The 25,044-nt window shown below is 41.7% G+C and overlaps 1 protein-coding gene across 1 annotated transcript in view; it reads right to left on the reverse strand.

Moving 5' to 3' along the window:
- Nucleotides 1–25,044, reverse strand: part of SPAG1 (sperm associated antigen 1) — a 99,849-nt gene that overhangs the window by 46,351 nt on the left and 28,454 nt on the right. Inside the window, exon 10 of the mRNA XM_063451204.1 lies at nt 19,537–19,660. Coding sequence (XP_063307274.1) covers nt 19,537–19,660 — 124 coding nt within the window. The remainder of the gene's footprint in view (nt 1–19,536; nt 19,661–25,044) is intronic.

Below are 25,044 nucleotides of genomic sequence, written 5' to 3' on the forward strand. Positions count from 1 at the left end.
TCAGATACCCTCCCAAGTGTCCCAGGCATACATCAGATACCCTCCCGAGTGTCCCAGGCATACATCAGATACCCTCCCGAGTGTCCCAGGCATACATCAGATGCCATCCCGAGTGTCCCAGGCATACATCAGATACCCTCCCGAGTGTCCCAGGCATACATCAGATACCCTCCCGAGTGTCCCAGGCATACATCAGATGCCATCTTTAATTCAGTGATTAACATATACCTGGCTGTCTCTGAGTATCTATAGATTTAACAGAATTACAACTCTACAATGAACGTTCAGCATCTCCATGCAGCACTGACACAGGAAGCACCTTTAGTGGCAGTGTATATCACTGCCTAGGGACACCTCTAGTGGCAGTTATTCAAACACTGACTCTTCTCTTAAAGAACCTGCAGGGACTGGCAAACACCAGAACCACTGCATTAAAGGAACACTCCATTGCCCAAATGGGCAATAAACAAGAAAATCACTGTTTAGTAGGTATACCCAAATGAATATATGCATTGACTTTTTTATGCATATATCCAATGAAGGTATATCTTAAAAGAGCTTGAAAAGGCTGCAGATCATAATAACTGCATCCTTACCCCTTCAGGACGGAGTCAATAGTACACGTTCTGATCAAAACAAAACGTAAACAAAAACTGGAATTTGCGCTATATGTCTTTCCAACCGTAATTCACCTCTTTCATATTAAGTGCACCCACACTTATTATATATCATTTTATTCAGAAGAAACAGGCTTCAATTTTTCATGAACTATTCATATATGAAATATAATTTATTATGAATAAAATAAAAATGAGAAATTATGATTTTAAAAAAGCACTTTTATAAACTGGGGTTAAATTAGAAGTGGTTTTCTGGTGTGGCGTGGCCCTTTAAGCTTTAGTTGTTCTGATGACTACAGTATCCCTTTAAAGGAACACTATAGTCACCTAAATTACTTTAGCTAAATAAAGCAGTTTTAGTGTATAGATCATTCCCCTGCAATTTCACTGCTCAATTCACTGTCATTTAGGAGTTAAATCACGTTGTTTCTGTTTATGCAGCCCTAGCCACACCTCCCCTGGCTATGATTGACAGAGCCTGCATGAAAAAAAACTGGTATCACTTTCAAACAGATGTAATTTACCTTAAATAATTGTATCTCTCTCTCTAAATTGAACTTTAAAACACATATAGGAGGCTCTTGCAGGGTCTAGATAGCTATTAACATAGCAGGGGATAAGAAAATCTTAATTAAACAGAACTTGCAATAAAGAAAGCCTAAATAGGGCTCTCTTTACAGGAAGTGTTTATGGAAGGCTGTGCAAGTCACATGCAGGGAGGTGTGACTAGGGTTCATAAACAAAGGGATTTTACTCCTAAATGGCAGAGGATTGAACAGTGAGGCTGCAGGAGCATGTTCTATACACCAAAACTGCTTCATTAAGCTAAAGTTGTTCAGGTGACTATAGTGTCCCTTTAAATCTGAAAATCCCAAAATTGTTATATGGCATTTTTTTTTTTTTTTACTAAAATAAGAAAGGAATCTTAAAACTTTGTTAGAGATGAAAGGTTGCACATTTTTAGAATTGCAACATTTGGTATGTGGATCTCAGATGAACTATGTGGTAACCCATTAGGAAACATAATCCAATCTACAGTAAGTACATTAAGTAATAGATTACTCACATATCCTATGTTTGCAGCAATATTCAGAGTGATTGTGTCAGAATAATCAGTCAGTTGGTGCACATGAACATTTGTACATGAAGATGTTTTTCCATATCTTTGCAAAATACCCTTGATTTAATTTAGCACTAGCACTATTAAATCTGTCTCCCACATTGGAATTAGTGTAGGACCCACCGATATTGGGGTACTGTGAAGTAGTGGGTGGCTTAACACAATATGACCATATGGTGGAAACGAATCCCAATATTTGTTTGCGAAGAGGTGATTTTACGTAGCTTAGTAAAAATTAAAAACAAAATCATGCGTGTATATATAGGAGAGTATGGTCCAAGTCCAACTTCATTAAGATCTGTGCATTATCTGGGAAATTGTAAGTGATCATTGGTGTGCGTAGATATTCAAAACTACAATAGCGTTATGAGTGTTATGGGCTGTCACTTGGGAAATCACTTAACAAAACAGTTAAAGTAAGGAATGTGATGGTATAGTTAGAAAGTGGATGTAAAGTGGTCCAACCAAGTGGACCAAATCGGTAAATACTTTTTTAAAGATCTTATGGCCAATAAGGTGGACAGTGAATGTTCCTATAGGATAAGAACCGATTGGTCTTTAAATTGTACAGAATCCAAAGTACGAGACTTGCACAATATCTCCTCTTTTAGAGAATAATGGTGAAAATGACAGATAGAGGGCAACATTCAGAGCATAAAACTACTCCCACCACTCTAGCTATTGGGTTTTGGTATATTGTCTTAATTGCTGATTTCATGCATCCACAGAAACCCAAGGATTCCAACACCCCAAACATATATCCCCATCCGACCCTGTCATAGGCCCCCTCTGCATCCAGTGACAGGGTCAGAAGGGAATTCCCAGATCGCTCTCTCCAGTCCAATATATTAATCAATATATATTATTCAGACCGTCTGGTCCTGGAACCTTAAAATGTACTAGTTTTTCAATAGCCTGTTTAAATTCCAGTTTAGTTAGAGGAGCATTTATGCTTTTATTTTGTTCTTGTGATATTCTAGGTAGTTCTATATCCTTTAAGTAATTAGATATTTGCTGTCCCTCAGGTTGCTTCGGTATATTATATAACTCTTCGTAATAGATTTGAAAGATTTTAGCTATGCTTTCTGGAGTCCTATACTTTGTCTGATCTTTTTAATACAGGTTATTCTGTTGTTCTCTACCTTCCTTCTCAGCTTCTTTGTTAACCATTTCGTTATTTTTGTAACGAGTATATACCCCTACACGCAGGATCCAGCCTAACAGAAGACAGTACAGAGGAGAGATACGTCTACCGGACCTTAGAGTGGCCGGACTCGACGTAATAGGTCAAGGGCACAAAGAGACAGCGTAAACGAAAACTAGCCGGGGACTGGTACACAGGAATCAGCAAGCCGGCAAACAGTACAGAATAGGATAAAGCGAAAACGAAGTCAGAATACAAAGCCAAGGTCAAATACGGAGAAACACAACTGAACACAACAAGCACTAAAGGGAACTGTAGCAGAAACCACGATAGGGCAACGAACTAAGGGAAAAGGGTAAGTATAAGTAGCCTTCAAACTAATGTGATTGGCTCCTGTCACTTCCACTCCCCCAACAGGTAAGTGTATGGGGTGATTGGCATGACAGGAGCCAATGGGAGCCTTTTTGCAATTTAGGCTCCCACTGTCTCTTTAAGAGCGCGCCCGAGATTCGCGGCGCGCTCTTAGCTGCAGGCGGGACACGTGACCGCTTCTCGCGGTCAATGCCCGCCTTCCTGTCTGAACAGTCGGACGAGCCGCGCGCGGCTCGTGCAGCCGCAGGACCGCGCGCGGCTTGGAGAGGACCGCGTCCGGCCCCCGGATAAGGTAAGTACCGCTACAGTACCCCCCCCTGAGGACACGCCCTCCGGGCGGGCAGGACCAGGCCTGGCAGGAAAACGCGAATGGAAAGAACGTACAAGGCGGGGAGCATGAACAGCATCCGCAGAAATCCAACTGCGCTCCTCAGGCCCATAACCCTTCCAATGCACCAAGTACTGAAGCCGACCCCTAAGAAAACGAGAGTCAATAACAGCAGATACTTCGAACTCCTCATGACCCTCCACAGAGACAGGAGGGGGAGGGGGAGTATGCCGGGTATAGCGGTTGCGTACGTAAGGCTTCAACAAAGAGGTGTGAAATACATTGGGTATACGCAGATTCTTAGGCAGACCCAAGGCATAAGAAACGGGATTAACCTTATGTATAATGCGATAAGGACCAATGAAGCGGGGAGCCAATTTCATAGAAGGCACCCGTAGGCGAATATTCCGTGTGGAAAGCAAAACCCTGTCCCCCACAACATAGGAAGGAGCCGCTCTGCGATGCTTGTCAGCCTGAGCCTTCTGGCGGGCAGCAGAGTCCACCAAAGAACGCTGAACCTGCTCCCAAGTATTACGCAAACCAGCCAAATGCTCATCCAGAACTGGCATGCCCTGAGAGGAGAATGCAGCCGGAAGAACAACGGGATGCTGGCCATAGACAACGTAAAAAGGGCTTTTGCCGGAAGAATCATGAGTGGCATTATTCCGAGCAAATTCAGCCCAAGGAAGCAGGTCAGACCAATTGTCCTGATGGTGAGACACAAAACAACGGAGGTACTGCTCAAGAGACTGGTTGGCACGTTCAGCAGCTCCATTAGACTGGGGATGGTAAGCGGAAGAAAATGAGAGGGAAATACCCATCTCCGAACAAAAGGCTTTCCAGAACCTGGAAATAAATTGGCTACCCCTATCGGATACAATAGATAAGGGAATACCATGTAATCGAAACACTTCTCTAGCGAAGATAAGAGCCAATTCCTTGGAAGTGGGCAACTTGCGAAGAGACACAAAGTGAGCCATTTTGGAAAACCGATCTACTATCATTAGGATGACTGTGTTACCATTCGAAGGGGGTAATTCAACAATAAAATCCATTGATAGATTAGACCAAGGTCTCTCGGGAACGGGCAATGGATGCAACAGCCCACAAGGAACTCTACGAGAGGTTTTCATACATGCACAAGTAGTACAAGCACTTATATAGTCAGTAACATCCTTACGTAAGGTATCCCACCAGAAATACCGAGAAACGGCTGACACTGTTTTGGAAATACCAGGATGTCCAGCAGTCTTAGTATCGTGATAAAGTGACAGAATATCCCGTCTCTCGGGAATGTCAACGAACAATTTATCATTAGGCCTCTCGCTGGGTGCCATGCCTTGTTTCGCTTGTATGGCCTGCAAGAGGGACGAGGAAATAGACAATATAGTAGTTGCTATTATCCTGTCTGGGGGAATGACAGGAGTGACATCAATCTCCTGTTTGTCAATAGTCTCGAATTGTCTGGACAGAGCGTCCGCTTTGGTGTTCCGGTCACCTGGCCTATAGGTGATTATATAATTAAAATGAGACAAGAACAGTGACCACCTAGCCTGCCTTGAAGACAATCTTTTAGCTTCGCTAAGGTAGGATAGGTTCTTATGATCTGTAAATATGAGAATAGGATCCTTAGTTCCTTCTAGCAAATGTCTCCATTCTTTGAGTGCTAAAATGATAGCAAGGAGTTCGCGATTACCCACATCATAATTCCTCTCTGCCTTGGACATTTGTTTAGAAAAGAAGCCACAAGGATGCAATGGCTTGTCAGGAGACTCTCTTTGGGATAAGACAGCACCTACCCCTATATCGGAAGCATCAACCTCAAGTATATATGGCAATGAGGGGACAGGATGCTGTAAAATAGGGGCAGAGGCGAACGTAGTTTTAAGAAAGTCAAAAGCCTGAAGTGCCTCAGTAGACCAGACACGTGTATTGCCATCCTTTTTAGTCATACGAGTAATAGGCGCTACTATAGACGAAAAACCTTTGATAAAACGTCTATAATAATTAGAGAAACCCAGAAAACGCTGGATGGCTTTCAGACCTTGCGGCAGAGGCCATTCTATGACTGCAGCGAGCTTCTGGGGATCCATCCGAAAACCCTCGGCGGAAATCAAATACCCTAAAAACTGGACCTCGGACTGGTCGAATAGACATTTTTCTAATTTGCAATAAAGACCATTAGCAAGAAGGGTCTTCAGAACTGTTGTAACATGTCTGTGATGAGCGTGAATGTCAGTAGAATATATTAAAATGTCATCCAAGTACACAATAACAAATGAGTGAATAAAGTCCCTTAAGACATCATTAATAAATTCTTGGAACACTGCTGGGGCATTGCAAAGCCCAAATGGCATGACGGTATACTCATAATGACCTGACCGAGTGTTAAAGGCTGTCTTCCATTCGTGGTCCTTTTTAATACGTATCAAATTGTATGCTCCTCTAAGATCTAATTTGGTGAATACCATAGCATGTTTGAGCCTGTCAAACAATTCTGTTATTAGAGGTATAGGGTAAGCATTTTTGATGGTGATCTTGTTAAGACCTCTATAATCAATGCAAGGTCTTAAATCACCTTCTTTCTTTGATACAAAGAAGAACCCCGCTCCAGCCGGAGAAGAGGATCTTCTAATAAATCCCTTGTCTAATGACTCTTTAATGTACTCCTCCATGACACGGTTTTCTTGAACCGATAGGGGGTACACCCTGCCCTTAGGAGGTATAGTACCAGGCAACAAATCAATAGCACAATCGTAGGGTCTGTGAGGCGGTAATTTGTCAGCCTCTCTTTTATCAAAGACAGTCTTTAAAGTTAAATACTGAGAGGGTATTGTCGTAGATAAAGGAGGAACAGTAGGAACGTTAATAGAATTCACAGGCGTGACTTCAATAGTACATGACTCATGGCAGGCTTCACTCCATGATTTTATCTGCCCTGTCTCCCAGTCAAAAATGGGATTGTGGGCACGTAACCATGGATACCCTAACACCAACTGTGAAGAGGGAGAGGTGATGACCTGGAACCGAATGGTTTCATAGTGTAGAACCCCTGTGTACATGTGTAGCGGTGCAGTCTCGTGAGTAACAACAGGAGATATCAATGGTCTACCATCTATGGCCTCAACGGCCAAGGGTATCTCCTTCTCTCTGATGGGAATATTGTTTCTCTTTACAAAACCAGAGTCTATAAAGTTCTCGGCTGCCCCAGAATCAACCAGGGCGTCTATGTTTTCAACTATACAACTCTCTCCCATATGTAAAGAAACAGGGAGAAGCAGTCGGTTAGGAGGCAATGTAGGAGACTTAGAAATCACACCCAAGGCCAGTCCCCTATAAGGTCTTAGGTGCGAGAGTTTTCCGGGAGCAGAGGACACTCCTTTACCATATGGTCTCTCTTACCACAATATAGGCAGAGTCCCTCCCTTCTCCTATGTAATTTCTCAGTATCTGAGAGTTTGGCAACCCCTAATTGCATAGGTTCCTCTTCAGATACTTTAACACTCTCCGGTATATTAACTCTGGGTTGAATAGGTGTAACAAAACGTCTATTCCTGTTCTTAGTATAGAGCCTGTCACGAATCCTATTATCTATATCGATGAGGTAGTCAATAAGGTCCTCTAAGGCAATAGGAAGCTCCTTAGCTGCTACCTCATCCAATATAGAGTCTGATAAACCTTCCATGAAGGCCGTAGTTAACCCATTATTGGTCCAATCGACCTGTGAGGCAAGGGTACGAAACTGTATAGCGTAATCAGCCACAGACCTAGAACCCTGTTTAACCCTCATTAATGCTCTAGCGGCATTCTTAGACCTTTTCATAGTATCAAAAGTTCTGCGAAAAGCTGTTAGGAAACTGTGAAAGTTATGCACCATAGGTCCATTAGCCTCCCAAATAGGGTTTGCCCATTCAAGTGCTTTGTCGGTAAGTTGGTGCATAAAGAACCCAACTTTAGACCTCTCTGTGGGAAATGAACGTGGATACATTTCAAAATGAAACTCTATTTGGTTAATGAACCCTCTGCATGTCTTAGAATCCCCTCCATACCTAGGAGGAGGCGTTAAATGTGCTGTAGCGTTAGGCATAGTCGATGCTTCAGGAAGCAGGGGTGCAGGAGGATTAGGTGCGGTTGCTGGAATGGTTCTAGCTAAGAGCGTCTGGAGAGCCTGAGCTATTTGATCCATACGGTGATCCTGCTCTACAAATCTAGCCTCATGGGTCGCCATCTGTTGAGCTAAATCTGCGGGGTCCATGGCCCTATCGTAATGTAACGAGTATATACCCCTACACGCAGGATCCAGCCTAACAGAAGACAGTACAGAGGAGAGATACGTCTACCGGACCTTAGAGTGGCCGGACTCGACGTAATAGGATAAAACAGAGTCAGGAACGATCCGAGGTCAAGGGCACAAAGAGACAGCGTAAACGAAAACTAGCCGGGGACTGGTACACAGGAATCAGCAAGCCGGCAAACAGTACAGAATAGGATAAAGCGAAAACGAAGTCAGAATACAAAGCCAAGGTCAAATACGGAGAAACACAACTGAACACAACAAGCACTAAAGGGAACTGTAGCAGAAACCACGATAGGGCAACGAACTAAGGGAAAAGGGTAAGTATAAGTAGCCTTTAAACTAATGTGATTGGCTCCTGTCACTTCCACTCCCCCAACAGGTAAGTGTATGGGGTGATTGGCATGACAGGAGCCAATGGGAGCCTTTTTGCAATTTAGGCTCCCACTGTCTCTTTAAGAGCGCGCCCGAGATTCGCGGCGCGCTCTTAGCTGCAGGCGGGACACGTGACCGCTTCTCGCGGTCACTGCCCGCCTTCCTGTCTGAACAGTCGGACGAGCCGCGCGCGGCTCGTGCAGCCGCAGGACCGCGCGCGGCTTGAAGAGAGGACCGCGTCCGGCCCCCGGATAAGGTAAGTACCGCTACAATTTTATGGTTATCATTATTATTTTATTACTTATATAGCGCCAGCAAAATTCCATAACGCTGTACAATGACATCATGATAATAGTTCACTTTATTTTTTTCCAAATTTTTGTTGATTCTTTCAGTTTCTATTGCATTAATATTTGCTTTTAATTCACTAATTTTTTTTTTTTTTTGTTTCGTTAAATATTTATTTTTTGGGATAATTTGTAATATTCTATATACATAGCTCCTCCCTGGAAGCACCTTTTTCTTTATTTATTCTACTTTTAAGTTTAATCAATCTTACTACAGTTTTAAAAAAGCGCACCAAATCATGAGTGGGACATTCCTTCAGTATTAATTATCATTAAAGTATAATTCTATTACATTTTTATTATGTTCTTGACTTTCCACTCTTGATAGGATACGATCATCCAGACGCCAAGTGCCAATGGGTTTATATTTTTTTTAATATTGTTTAAAACAAATTGATTATAACTATGGTCCGCCCATTGGTTCTCTTTTATGGTGAGTTTTGGGGTTTGTTCTACCAAACTATTCTCTCCCAGGACCAGGTCAATTCTAGATAGAGAGTGATGTACTCTGGCCAGATGTGTAAATTAACTTCCTGTTGTACGATAAACTCGCCATATATCCAACAAATAGTTTCCTTTCATGATATTTCCCAGTATGTTAGATTGCTTTTTTCTTTGGTCTTTTTATCTAGTGCCATGTCCGGGACACAGTTAAAATTCCCTGTAATGCCCAAAATTTCCATTTTAACTTTTTCGATTTTATCCATCACCTTTTTTAAATACTTTGTTGGTAACAAAACAAGACTAACAAAAGTATATACTAGGGAGTCTACCCTACATGTCAGAATTTGATATCTTCCTTCGTTATACACCTCTGTGTATAATATCTCTTTGTTGAGCCACTTCAAAAAGATAATTGCAATTGCAGACACCACCTCCCGATGCGTGATTACGCCACATCGTCAGGTCATCGCCACCCACCAGTTTCTGGTCATTCATGCAAATTAAAAATAGTTTGTTTATGTTTTGAACAAATTCACGAATTGCGTGAAATTCGGACAAATTTGCATTCATCTGAAAACAAATGCCCAAGTCTAGTTACAGCAGCCACATGGTATTTTTACTCATACTAATCTCGGACAGGCTAGGAAATGTCCCAGGACCACACCCGATATTAGGGGCCATAGCAATGAACAAGTTCATTCATACCACAACGTTTTATTTTTATTGTTGTATTTTATTGTAGTGATGTCTGCTGCTGTGTAGTACAAGATTTGAAGACATGATCTGCCCATCAATATGACAGAAAAATCATATACTGGTATATCATTATACATAAATAGTTATTTACTTATCAGTATGTAAAAGAAGGAAAGAAAGGATTCACAGATATTGAATTTTTTCCCCCATCACATTGCTTTCTATTATCAGAGCACTGCAAAAGGAAATGCAGTTTACAAACATACACAATGCCAATGTTAGTCGTTACCAGTTTTATGGGGTCTTTTTAGACTCCAAGGATCTGTGTGCAACAGGGATGCTGCTGGAGTCTTAATATTTTCCACCTGGAAAAAATACATCGGCGTCACAGACCGTTCCCCGGAGTTTCCATTAGAAAACACCGCAAGAAGACTTTAGTATTTTTGCAGACTCATGTAGGTGGAAATAGTCAAATTCTGGGTAAATAAAACAAAACTTCAGCATTTGCTTTAGAAATTAAGAAACATGATAAAAGAAGAGGAAACCCAGATTTTCGTTTTGATGGTTGTTACTTGCCCTAGCATATTCAGTGACGTACATTCTGGAATTTAGAAGACGATGCTATAGAGATGCTTCTTAATGATACAAGGAACTGCTCACATGCAGAGTTCAGTGATCACAGTGTCCTGACAAGGCGGTTAAACTGATGTCCTAAGCTTCTGCAGTCACATGATGGTCTAATTAAAGCCCATTACTAATCTTCATCCATGTGTCTCAGAATGAAAAGCTTGAGACGGTGTGTGGGAGGTACTTGTAAATGCCATCCTTACAGCAATCATCAGCTTTGACCTAATAATTAAAGGGATAGTCTGAGAACTAAAACCACATGATTAACGTGGTAGATGCAGTCTCTTTTTTTTTTTTAACCTTTGGTCTTCACATTAGGCACCATAATAAGCACACAATATAATGGTACTGGATACGGCTAATGTTTCTCTAGGAGAAGCAATGGATTGGTGGTCTGGTGTTTACCCTTCTCTTTGAGAAGGATTGGAATGGATAAAGATCATCAGTGTTCTTTTATCTGCAATTTTCCAATGGCAAAACTTGATTCTAAAATAATACCCGTATCAATTACAAATGAGGTGAAGAAAAAAAAAAGTTTGGGAATACAATTATTCCATATATCTGCAACAATCAAAAAAAAAAAAAACAAGCTCTGGCCACTATCATTTTTTTTTTTTTTTAAATTTCTTCAATAAACAAAATTGTAGTGAATTGAAAATGTAAATTGTAAAATTCGCCTTTAAAATAGCAAGGCTTGGGGGGTGGGGCCTGACAACCAAGATGGCTGGACGTGTTCTGTGAAGACTCCGGCACAATACAGCTATATACAAGCCTGTTTTGCTCAATTCTGCTCGGGAGGCAACTTCCCACAAACTATAATCCAGCCTGGCTCTGAGCAGGAACACGCAGGTACCTGAGTTGACCCGTAAAATCAAGTCTTCCTGGCGTCCAGCTATGAGGCTTAGCTTGGTATGCAGCCTGGTGCCTGGGGGAGGCGGCCGATCTCCCGACATGGGGCATGCTTTCAACAACACTCGTAGGGCAGCCCCACAACCCCCCCCCCCCCCCCTCTGGACCTGTGAGGGATATCCCGGTCCCCAATGGAGAAACTCATCTATTCACTGCAGAATCCGCCGCAGTGCCACCGACTGCATGGCGGTCTCAAGATGGCTGCCACATCACAGCACTCCCATCCCCAAGAGAGCATACCTACTATGACATGGAGGGAGCGCTTCAACACTCAATTCGACAAAATATGCAAGGAGTTTTGGGAACGCATCTCCAATAGATCTCCCACCACTGCACAGCGTGAAATGCCCCAAAAAAACATGATGCCGAGCCAGTCCATCGACCTCGCTCTCAGCTGAGGGCCCGCATGGGAGCATGCTTAATCAGGCGCCCACGACCCCAACGGGTCCCTCAGATATCGGAGGAACCACCTGGCCCAGGAGCCTGACAGGAGAAAATGGAGTGCCTGCAGAAACGCAGCAATGAAGACCCACCGAGCCAGGGCTCTGAAGGCATCACAAGCTTACCTGAGGAGGAAACCCCCAGACCACATGGCTGCTGAGCAACATGCCCTTCGGGAGAAGCGGAGAGAGGATCCCATACACAGAAGACCGCACACAGCACCCCAGCACGTACCCCGGCTGGGACGGCAGGACAACAATGAGACAGCAACGAACCCAAGCAGCTCCCGGTATCTCCACATCATGCCGGACTGTTTCCTACCCTCTGAAGGCATTGGTTAGGGTGGGAACTGTGAATGGACTCACTGGGAATCACTGTCCTTTATCTTGTCCCCTTCTGTCATCCATTAGAAACGGACAGCAAAGTCATCTTTATATCTCCAAACAGAGAGTTTATTTTAAATATGTTTATTTTTATATATGTTTTCCCTCATTTTCACTTTGTGTTTGCCTACTCGAAGCACAGTTACCATGAGGTGGCCTGCTGAGCAGTTACAACTGTTAGTCACTCGACTGTTTTATTTAGCAAGGTCTAGCATGTTTATGTTCAGCAGGTAATTTCATACTTACTGCTTTAAATTGAGTTGTAATAATTTTCATGCTAGCCAGGATTCAGCAGATTTGTTTCTCATCATAGAGACCTATCACAAATGGCTAGTTTGTGTTTCTTGATAATTATTTTATCTTTTAAAGTGTGCATCTTAATTAGACATTATATTAAACATAACAATAAAACGAGTACCTAGAATAGCAGGCTTTTTCATTCATTCAAGTGAGAATGTTCTTAAAATATCATTGTGTAGTGATATGTCACATCATCCAAAGTGTACTCAGATTACTAAGGCACTTCCTTTTTGTCTCTTCAAGAACAGCATAAACTGTCAACTTAGAGCTTCATCTGCCAAGGGCCGCCGTCAGCGCTGTGTTCTCACACATGTACGCAAGTACAACACTGATATCTATGGAGGATCCCAAGAGAGCCTCCATAGACAAAGCTTTATACCCCTCAGCAGTCACTAGTTGGGACCTTGACAAAACTCGACAGCGATAGCGCAGCCTTGTTGTCAAGCTTTGTCAAGTGTAAGTCAAATACATAAGACACTGTAGTCTTTTGTGACACTCCCAGACCATATGTAGCGATATTCTCATTTCATCCACGTTCACCCACTCCCGCTGGGAGACCGAATTGCATCCCATCTCCTCTCCCAGCATACCAGTTTTAGGTATGAAGGACTGAATTAGTGGCTACAGCTGCTGCCCAGGAGTGTAAATCTTTACTATTCTCAGGCCGGTCAGGACGTGAATGTACCATTACTGCAATGAGATTAGGGCCCCACACTGATAGTGTTAATCACGCAATGAATTACAGTTTTTAATTCACAGTGTGACATTACCCACAATGCAGAACAGTTACGGGGTTCTAAAACAAAAGCAGATCAAACAATTAGATATTATATTACAATATTAAAACAATATATATTACGGTCTATCTAGATTTCAATACACAGATATGTACATGTTTTGTACGCCTTTTTAGAATAATTTATTATTGGATGTGATTGTGAGTACAACAGTGGTTGTTGAATGAAATAGCAATAAGGAGAATTTTATTGGAGACCTGTTGCAAATGTATAATTAGCTTACATCTTAGTACTGTCACGATATACATACCAACACACGCAGGAAGTTGGAACCCAATAGAAAGGAAAGAGAAAGATGTTTTATCAGACCTTAGAGTGGTCACGATTTAATGTATGAAATAGAGGAAAACAGTCAGAATATTAGCCAAGGTCAGGATAACAGATAAAAGGAGGTACTAGCCGAGTCAGATACACAGAAAACTGCAAAACATAGAATAGGTAGGGTCAGGGATACAGTGTTACTCAGAAATCCAATAAACTAGCCAAGTAGCAACGGTCAAACCAGGAAATACACAAGAATTGCTAAGGGACGCACAAATGAGGAAAATAAGATCGAAACCACTATAGGGCCCAGAATTAGGAACAACACAGGTTTTAATAGTGTTAACTAGGATCTGATTGGTTAACTAGGATCTGATTGGTTCATGTCAACCCTACGACTCCAAAAAAGGGTGGAATGAGGTCGCCTGGGTGAAGTGACCATAGCAGAACCGAAAGTTATGTTGCGCTCATTGATGGCACTTAAGGACGTGCCCTTATAGCAGGCAGTTTCCATAACTCTAGAAGGAAGAAGGCCTCTCGAAAACAGCAACCCACGAGGAGTACAGAACCGGTAGCTTTGATAGGGTAAGTATCGTTACAGATACATGACTTGGAAAATAAACCAAAATGCAGTCATAGAGGGCTTTGATTGTATTCAATAGTGTTATATGATCACACATGAAGAAAATTTTATAATAGTAGTTCTAAAACTGTTAGTATCACAGATATGATGAACATGAACAGAGTTGATGAGAGACAAGTGTTATTTCTCTTCTCAAACCTGGCAAATCATATAGCCTAAATAATATGGCCTTGCTATGTCCCATGTTGCTCTATGCACTAATGAATCACTAATGTCCAATCTGCTTTTAGTTCATAAACTACGGGATATGTCAGCAAGCCAAGGAGGTTCTTAAGCACTAAACACTGAGTGTAAGTGAATTGGACATCAAACTGAAGAACCTAGGCCATAATAGATGATCTGGAAATTCTCCAATTTAGGCTATTTTTGTAATGCGGTCTTCAACACACTACAGTTCAGGTTTTGGTGTTGAATTGGTGTTTAACTCAAGATTTAGGAAGAAACAAAGCGCTGTTAACAAAATAAAGCCTGCATTGCCCTCTGGATACATAACAGTTTAATACTTAGAGCAGGAGTGGCTAAAAATGAATGACACAGAATCTACTTTTTTGGACCCATGTTAGCATGATCTATCTCAGACTGGATGTCATCACTACACACTCCATATATACAATTTGTCGTATCAACAAGTCCAAACTTTGTAACTTTACATAGTCCCCCATCCTTCCATACAGAGCTTCATTCTCTATAAACCCAAAAGAGTGCACACACATAACAGGTGTAATTTGGATAAAAACAACCACACATTTAATGCAGATTTGCTTTATCATTAACAACACAAACATATCCAGGACATACTTGAAAACAAGAGAAATCTCAATGTATCTTTCCTGGTAAAATATTTTATAAATAAATAATGTAGCAGATGATAAACTAATTATACCATGTACCTCAGATAATATTCCACAGACATGACCAAACCTAAACATTCATTACAGTGCTTAAATGTGAGTGCATCTCACCATAAAACAAATGGTGAGTAAGTGTGTGGGCTAGCTGTATGTAATATGTGTGTTATGTGCCGTTGTGCAGTGTGTGCTGGCAACATGTAATTTATGGTGTGGTGTGTACCGGCTGTATGTAATTTGTAAATGTGCTATATGTCATTTGTGTGCTTGGTGTATGCAAGCTGTGTATAATGTGTGTGTAACATGTGTGTTAGCTGTATGTAGTGTGTGGGCTGGTTGTATGTAATCTTTGTGTTTTTGGTATGTGGTGGCTGCATGTTAGCTGTGTGTGCACCTGGCATTATGCAATGTGTGTGTTTGGTATGTGCTGGCTGTGTGTAACATGTATGTATTTCATTTTTAAAATAACATGTACTCGGGGGATATCCCGGTCCTCGTAGGGGACGAATCCCCCCAAAGCGAGATAACACTAACAGGAAAACGAGGCGGCGGAGGCCCAAGCAAGATGGCGCCACGAGCACAACCCACGACTACTAGCCTCCCTGCTAAACCACCCGACTGCACGCTGAAATTCTATGAGCGGCTTTGCACCGGTCTATGGACCAAGTTCAGCACCAGGGGGAGGCTCTACAGGCAGGCGCTAAAAGCAATGGCGGCGTGGATTCGCCCTGCCACCCGGCGCCAAATGAGCGGAGACCCGCCACAAGCCCCCAGAAGGGCCCGCAGACAGAGGAGAAGTCTCAGATCGGGGCGACAGGTAACTGAGACACCCCTGACAGACGCCTACTCTAGCCCTCGTGCATGCCAACACGGGACTCCACAGTACGCCCGACCCGCTAACTACCCAGCGGCACCTAAAGCCCGCAACCAACAGAGAACATCCCAGCGACTACAGGACAGCAAGGACAATCGGCATATCGAGCGGGCCCGTACGGAGGACGGAACCAGGTGGAGATCCTCCCTGGGAGCCAGAACCCGATCAAGTCCTGCACGCTACCACCGTCCCGAACCCTCATGCCACATCCTCCGAGCCGGCATCGGCTGACTGAGACGGACCGACCCAAACACAGACTGTGCCCCTACAGGCCCAAATGCAGAGACACCGAGAATTTCCTTCACACAGTCTGTGTCAAAGTGCGGCTGTTAGTAAACCCTGGGATTGTAGCTATAAAGACTCTCATTACCGCAGCTGAACACGGTTTCTAAAAGATGTCATAGTTATGGATTTGATTTGTTTGTTTTTTTTATTCATGTTTTGATGACTACTAGCTATCTGCCTTTACTTAAATGTACTTACATACAACATCACCTGGGGGGACAACAACATACCAGCAGCTGGCGTGGGCTAAGTGACTCCTGAGATTTTTTTTTTAAGTTAACTGTCCTATTTATGCTAACGTACTCACTGTTAGACAGCCTAGCACAGTTGATTTTACCAGTGCCGTATAGTTTTTGGTTCTGCCTAATGTGTCCCCTAGCGTACCTCTATGATGCCTCTTTTAACATGACATATGCCTTAATGCCACTATGATCTACTCTGTCTTAACAAACAATATGTCTACTATTTACCAAGCCTAAATACCAATGTTTAATCATCAGATAGGAAGTAGCTCAGAATTGTTACCTGATCTGCCATCACTAGCCCATCCCAAATGGTGACACCTTCCATGCAAATATAATGATCTAGCGTATAAGTTGTGTTTAAAGCCTTGACTAGCTAAACAATTCCTGCTAAATGAACAACTGTTTTTTCCTGTTATTCATATTATAAAAAATAGTCAATACTCAATTCCACTCGGACAGCAGAGGCACTTAGCTACCAATGCTCTTTGAAAAATGTATAGACATGAATGTTCTTAAGCCGCAGTACACCTACTGCTATTCATGGGCCAAGCCACGGTGGCGTATATTCCTTACATGCACTAATCAGCACAACAAAATTATTGTTATGTTACCGGCTCAAACCATGTTTTTCTTTGTGTTTTCTTTTTTTTTTTTTCTTTTTCTTTTTGTTATTATTATTATTGCTATAATATGTAAGACCAGATCACCTTACTATGATGTGCCCTGGTTAGCGTACACTCTAAAGCATTAAACGTACGCTCCCACATAACCTAAGCCAATATGAGAGGCTAACGTAATCCTTCCTCATTAGAATGTGCGAGCAACCTGCAACTCAATCATACTAATATAGCACTATCCCTCATAGCACATGTCCGTTAAACCACCGCTCGACTCTAAGCATATGTCCACCTAATTTTATCGTTGATATTTTGTACAACTTGTTGATGACACTATGTTAAATAAGCTTATAACAAAAAATGTGTGCATGTTCCATACGTATCACATGTTTTTCTTTTTACTCTCTGAACTTTGCGCTTGTGAGAGCAAATGTGGCTGTATAAGCACTGTTGTAAACCTTTATGCACACCAAAAATAAAGAATTAAAAAAAAAAAAAAAAATAACATGTACTCATTTTTTAATGACATTTTGCCCTTCACTAGGACTCGCATACATACTTTCTCTGATATGCACACACTCACATCCAGTAACACACACTGTACACTCTCTGAAAGACTTAACAGACAAAAACACATATCATGACACACATACACACTGCACAGTCCAATAACTTATTCCCAATACAAGCTGCTCACCCACCTTGCCTTCCTGAATTGTTGTCATTAGGTGTGTAGGTTTATGCCTTCCTATGTAGAGAATGTGGACCACCAGGATATGACATCATGCTGTATCCTGGCGGCCATCAGCTAAGTACAATGTGAGGAGCAACTAGATAATGTCACGTCTAAATAATGAAGTTTTCATTGAAATTCCACCGGTTTCACAGGGTAGGCATGAAAGTGTAAGTTTGAGACAGGAATACAAAATAAAAAGCAACATTTTAGCAAAAAGCCTTAATAAAGTTGTGCCTACCCTGTTGATTTTCTACTATTGCTACTTATTTGGGGGCAGCCGTCCTCCACCACGCTGTACCAGGCTCCACTTCTCCAGTTCTCTCTCCCAGAATGCCCAACATTTTTTTTAATGAAGCCTTTAAATTGTAGAATCACTCAGCCAGCCTTAGTTACTGTGGCCCACGAGGAAATTTTCCAGTGGGTTCGCCTGGGAACCTAGTATTGTGTGAGGACGCCTCAGTCACTGCTACCAAACAAAGTCTACCAGTCAGCTGCCTAAGATCATCTGGTAGATCGTGGTCGTCCGTTTGACCACCCCAGGTTTAGGGGGTACGCCTGAATAATGGTCCAGCGACACATTCAATGCAGAAAATATAAAACTAAAGAAAAGTTCAGCAGCCCTTAAAAAAAAAAAAGTCTACTTTGAAGCTTGACCTCAGAATTGTTACCTGATCTGCCATCACTAACCCATGCCAAATGGTGACACCTTCCATGCAAATATAATGATCTAGCATATAAGTTGTGTTTAACGCCTTGACTAGCTAAACAATTCCTGCTCAAAGTTGAACAACTATGTTTTGTTTTTGTTTTGTTTTTTCCTGTTAATCATATTACAAAAAGTGCAAGTTCTTCCTGAAATCACTTAGGGTCTGCTAGCCTGGTACAGTCGATGTTGACAGAACTTAATATTGTGAAATGTGCACATTTACCTTTGCTATGAAAGACTCATTGACTTAGACTAGCATGCTATGTAGCACTATACGTGAGTTGAATGGCATCTAACATGGCAGCATGTCACTTACTCTTTAAGTACCCTCGCAACTCAGCCACCTTTAACCCAGATCTACTGTTTGAACAACTGTTTAATCAACCTACTAACATACTTTCCTAACGATATTAAACATGCTTTTGGTACACGGCAAATTAACACTATTAAACAAAAAATGAGGCATCATTACTCAGGAAATGTAATTGACCATAGCTATCGATATACGGATCCTTTATTGTAAACCGTTATTGCATTCCCCTTTCTTTATTTCTGTACCCCATCTAAAATGCTTCAATAAAAGAAAGATTGACAAAAAAAAAAAAATATATATATATATTAAAAAAAAAATAAAAAAGAACAAAACAAAAAAAACAGACATACAAAAAAAAAATACTTTGAAGCTTGACAACATGGTGGGAATATTGCTGTACTATTGTGTATCACTTATAAATATGCTCAACAATTTCTTTACTTTTGGATTCTACTGACCGTTTGGCAAGACAGACAATTGTCAGTCAAGTGGTCAACCATCTCAGCACACAGGTCATTTTATTCCACACATACCTAGTACGGAGCTGGAACACACCAGCATGAGGTCATGTGCATGACGTACATGGACAGCTTGAACACAAGAGCATGATGTAAAGTGACAATGGGCATGACATCATTAAAATCAGGCACATAGACTACCACTAAAAACAAGGCAAAACCCTGCAGGTCCAGGTCAGCTAGTCCATAAATGAATGCTATGTATGAAGGTTTGGGAGTATTCTATTAATGAAACAGAATGGTCAGAGCATATATAATAAATAAAAAAAATACAAAAAATGTATTCTCCTTACCTTGTTTACAGCTTGATACATCTGGCTCTTCTTCATCCGAACCTTCTATGTCCTCAATGTGAATCCTCACACCTTTGCTTACAGTTTCTTTCTCAATAAGCCTTTCCACTTCAATAAGAACTTTCTGCCAAAAAACAAAATATAGATTTATAGTAAAAAAAAAAAAAAAAAACAGCCAGGATGAGGATACGACAGTACCTAAAATAACATGTGAAATTAACTTCTGTGCAGCTATAAGTTCCTACACCAGTATAGCTCTCAATCAACGGTATAAACTTCAACAGCAAAAAATGAGAATATGAAACAAGTGCAACAAGAATGCTGGTGCACTAATACATTTTATTGAAGATTATAAAAAGAGGCAAATGTTTCAGGTAGAATACCCCTTATACATTGACAATGTATGCACATGAAATGCATTTTACAATAATAAAGGGCATTCTACCAAAATGTTTGTGCCTTTGTATGTCCTTCATATTTAGTGGTACTTTTAGAGCACCAACATTCTTATTGGGCTTGTTCCATTTTTTTCCAGAGTTTTGCTGCCAAAAAAAACACATAGAAACTTAGTTGGAAGAGTTGTATAGATGACTTGCTGTAGAACTCTTAAATCTGTAGCTAAACATGTAGCATTGAACTTCTACAATAGGGGTCGGTTTTGCACAAAGTAACAATAAATGCATTAACAAATGCTGTAATATACACACAGCCCAGAATGTGATATATAGCACACAAATCATCAGGCTCTAGGGTTTATTAACCTCCTGTGATAGAGAATCAGGAATGTTTATAGGCCAACTGGAAATACTACCACCTTCATACCAGCAATGGGTACTGAAAGCAGTCAGCAATCACATCCACCCATTGCTGCCTTAGTTAAAGGAACACTATAGCAAATATGTATTCCTAATGCTATAGAGCCCTAGTCACGGTTTAGGGGACTAGGGCTCCATTCAGCGGCGAATAAATGGTTAACCATTTATTTGCTTACCCTAATCCAGAGCCGGGCTCCCTCAGCACTGGTGACCTCTCCTCCTCCATCGAAGTCAGCTTCTGAGTGGAGCCGAATGTGCATGCGCGGCCAGAGGCGTGTGCGCATTCAAACCTGCCCATAGGAAAGCATTACTCAATGCATTCCTGTGGGGATCAATTTTGACACTGAACTCCGTGAGGACGTCCAGCGTCAAATAAGTGTGATTTACTCAGTGTAAATCGCGGAATTGGCCTCTAGTTGCTGTCAGGGAGACAGCCACTAGAGGCTGGATTAACCCTGCAGTGTAAACATAGCAGTTTTTCTGAAAAAGCTATGGTTTCAGCTGCAGGGTTAAAACCTGGGGGAACTGGCACCCAGATCACTTCATTGAGCTGAAGTGATCTGGGTGCCTATAGTGGTCCTTTAATGCTTCCTCATAAGCTCAAGCAAAATGATGGGATGGGCTGCTATTAACAGGTAGCAATGGTAATGTTACCTCCTCCGGTCTGACATGAAGATTTCTAATGAAGAGCAGAGTAAGGAATATTGCGTCTCTCACTGAAAGGGCATGGTCACTGAAAGCATCATCACTCAAATTATTATATGACTCTTATGCAAAATGTTTATGTGTAGTGACTTACTTTAATTAAAATATTAAGATATGTTTGGGATCTAGTGAATTAACGATTACCTCGGAATATACATTTGTTTAGCAAAGGTTGGGTCTTGGTACTCGCATACAAGGTTTGGTGATTAGCTTTGTTGGTGTGTGTAGACTTTGGGGGTTAATTGAGTAATGTTATTGGGTGTAATGTTATGCTCAGGAAGAGGAGTTGAGTAGCAATAAAATTGTAAAAGCAGAGGCTCAGTATTATTAAAGGGACACTCCAGACCCCTAAAGCACTTTAGCTTACTGAAATGCTCTACGTGCGAAGAGTATGTTCTATGGTTTGTTTTTTATTAAATTTACAAAATGCAGATTTTAACAGAAAGTGGCACTTTTAAAAATAAACCTTGTAATAAATGTCCCCTCCAAATACCTACAGACGACACTATTGAGGTTTGGATGGCAAAACAAGAAACCGGGAGTCCCCTGCAGGCTCTTGTCCCGCACGGTGCGAGACGGGGGATTGGGTTTCCCCAACGTGAGAGAATACCACAGAGCCACGCATTTAGCCAACGTTATAGGATGTCACTCCCAAAACCAGACCCCACAGTGGGTGACACTGGAGTCCAACAGACTAGACGGGAAACACCTGACACTTTATGGGCACCCAAAGAGGTACGTCCCCGAACCCCCAAGATGCTGCCAACCACCAGGCTCTCCATATGGGATAGGAATAGACATAAGGTATGCTCAACATCCAAATGGTCCCCTGTGACCCCACTGAAAACCCTACACCCCACTGAAAACCCTACATCATTCAACTACAAGATATGGGCATTGCACAAGGTAACCCACATACACCAGGTAACCCATCAAGGTGCTCTCAAGAGCTTCACAGACCTGAAGGCACAATTCGATATACCACAAAAGGCCCAATTCTCGCATATACAACTGCAACACACACTCAGAAGGGAACACCAACAGACAAAGGGGGAGAAGGAGGTAGAGCATATGACACGATTGGAAAGCAAATATACCAGACTGCAACAGCAGAAAAAAACCCTCTCGTTCTGTTACAACACGCTCATAGAAGAACCACAAGCTCAGGTCTGGTGGTTCCAGAAAGAATGGCACAAAGACCTAGGGAGGGAACTGTCACGCCAGGAATGGGGCAGGGCATTCACAGCCCACAGGGGCTCATCGGCATGTGGCTCACATCTTGAGATCTCGAGAAAGATACTATACAGGTGGTACCAGACACCCAGCAAGCTATCCAAAATGTACAAAACTACTGATAACAAATGCTGGAGATGTCAGGGGACACACTCCATATATGGTGGTCATGTCCACGGATACAGCCATTCTGGGCAGAGGTGGGAGAGATAGTCAATAAAAGTACAGGTAAAAGAGACAAGTGCAATTATCGGTAGAAACGTATCTACTACACATTATGCCTCATACCCAGCTGAAACCTATACGCAAATTGGCATTTCTCATAATTGTAGCAGCGAAAACTGTAATAGCTAGAAATTGGAGATCAGAAATGACCCCATCTGTGGAGGAGTTGTTAAATCTAATCTCCACAATTGTGGCCTATGATATATTCGCAGCAGTACACGAGGACACACAAATGTACAGATGCATGACATGTGGCAGACATACAGGGAATGAACCCCTACACCGAGAAATGTAACATACCACCCCACATAAAATAAAATGAAATTCCAAACAAGAAGCCCAGGCAGGGAAAAACAAGGTGGAGGCATACAATGTAACACAAAACAAACACATAGGTTGTAAATATGTTATCGTAATTATTTTTTGTCATATGTAAATATGTTGGGTATGTTGTATAAATGGTGCTAAAACATTCAAACAGGGCACCACATTTGCCAACCACAGGTGCAAAAGCCGAAAGTATGGTAAAGATGATGGCAAGTTATGTCAAAAAAATATTGTACAATGTTACTCCTACTCCCCCCCTCTGACCCCCCCCCCCTTTTCTTTATTCTGTACCCCATCCAATTATTACAGTTCTGCAAAAACATGAAATTCAAAAATAATGTCAATTATGAAAAAAAAAAAAAAACACCTTGTTACACCCCCTGGCTGTCACTCAGACAACCAGTCCGATTACATACTGGTTTGTTTAGCTCAGTGGAGCCAAGCTCAATAGACAGCAATTACCCAGAGCACCTCCTTGCAAAGACTTTGCATTGGGAAGTCTGTGATTGGACAGCCACAGATATTCTTGACAGGGATAGAAGGGGAGGGCTTGAAAAGGCTGTAGATGAAAGAACTGAATGTTTTGCTAGCTGTTTTTAGATATATGCCCAATGAGAAAATGCATTATTAAATGTATGCATGTCTTCATTGGGAATATATGTCTACTAAACGATGATATAAATATATTTATTTTTGGGCAGTGAAATGTCCCTTTAATCCCTTCAACCCACTCTCTCACCACTGTCAAGGCATGGCAGAAAGTCCTGTGATAAACAGAACATGAAATAAAACCTCCACAAAAGGTACATTCTTAAATCTGTCTCCACTGCGAGATCAGGCTGCACTGCCACAGGGGGAAAAAAATAAAAAAAAGTACACAAACGGTCATTGATCTCAATTTAATAAAATAAATGCAACAATTTGGTAAATTCATCCCATTTTCCCTTAACCTTAAAGCTTCATATATTTTCTGGATTCACTAGGCTTGTTTATTGTAGTCACCTTAAAGTGGCTCTGTCACCTTCTATGGTCTTTTCATATTTTGCAAAGACCCCCGATGGTAACATCGACGCTTGGTGTGAAGTGGCCTGGGGGCGCATCATATGTAGTTAGTAGGTAAGTTAAAGGGACACTCCAGGCACCCAGACCACTTCTGCTCATTGGAGTGGTCTGGGTGCCAACTCCCACTACTCTTAACCCTGCAAGTGTAATTATTGCAGCTTTTTATAAACTGCAATAATTACATTGCAGGGTTAACTCCACCTCTAGTGGCTGTCTACTAGAGGTCACTTCCTGATTTATAGCACAGATTATCTGTGCTAGAGCGTCGCTGGACGAACTCACGCTGTGTGAGGACCTCCAGCGTTGCTCATTTCCTCATAGGAAAGCATTGAAAATCTTATTCAATGCTTTCCTATGGGGAGTGCTAATGCAATGCCGCGCATGCGCATTAGGTCTCCTCGGCCGGTGGGCGGGATCAGTCTCACCCACTGGCCGATGGAGAGAGTAGGAGGAGCGGCGCGGAGGAGGAGACAGCGACGCTGCCTCAGGTAAGTGACTGAAGGGGTTTTCACCCCTTCAGTACCTGAGGATTGGTGGGTGGGAGGGAGAGGGACCCTCCAGTGCCAGGAAAACGGATTGTTTTCCTGGCACTGGAGTTTTCCTTTAAATAATATTCTTTACTAAAACTTATATTTATTCCAGAAAAATAATTAAAGCGCACACAATCCTGTTAACATACTCACAGATCACAGTCAGTCAGTTTTTACTTTGTTAAGGATTTCAAAGATTAATTTTACTTTATTATAATGAAATAAAGGAACTCTAAAACACTCACTGAGTGCCTGTTCTGTATGTGCAAGGTTGCTGTGGAGATAGTAGTCCTGGATGTGTTTTGAAGATTGCATTTCTGCTTATAAATTATAATTTTTTAAGATTTTTTCAAGTAATACCCCAGATACAAAACATATCCAATAAAATAACATTTAAAAGTCCAAAAACATTTTCACATCAGATAAAAGCTTCAGGATAAATCAGGTCACCTTAAAAAAAAAAAAAAAAAAAAAAACACACGAAGAAGACAATGCATATATATGGTACAAATGAGATTTTCATTGAAAGCTTTTATTAGATGAAGTATACAGGTCTGAAACTGAATCACAGCAAGACAATTATTCACTGGGTTAGGAGGGAATATATCCAC

The sequence above is a fragment of the Pelobates fuscus genome, chromosome 4 (assembly GCF_036172605.1).
Source record: "Pelobates fuscus isolate aPelFus1 chromosome 4, aPelFus1.pri, whole genome shotgun sequence".
Taxonomy (NCBI): Eukaryota; Metazoa; Chordata; class Amphibia; order Anura; family Pelobatidae; genus Pelobates; species Pelobates fuscus.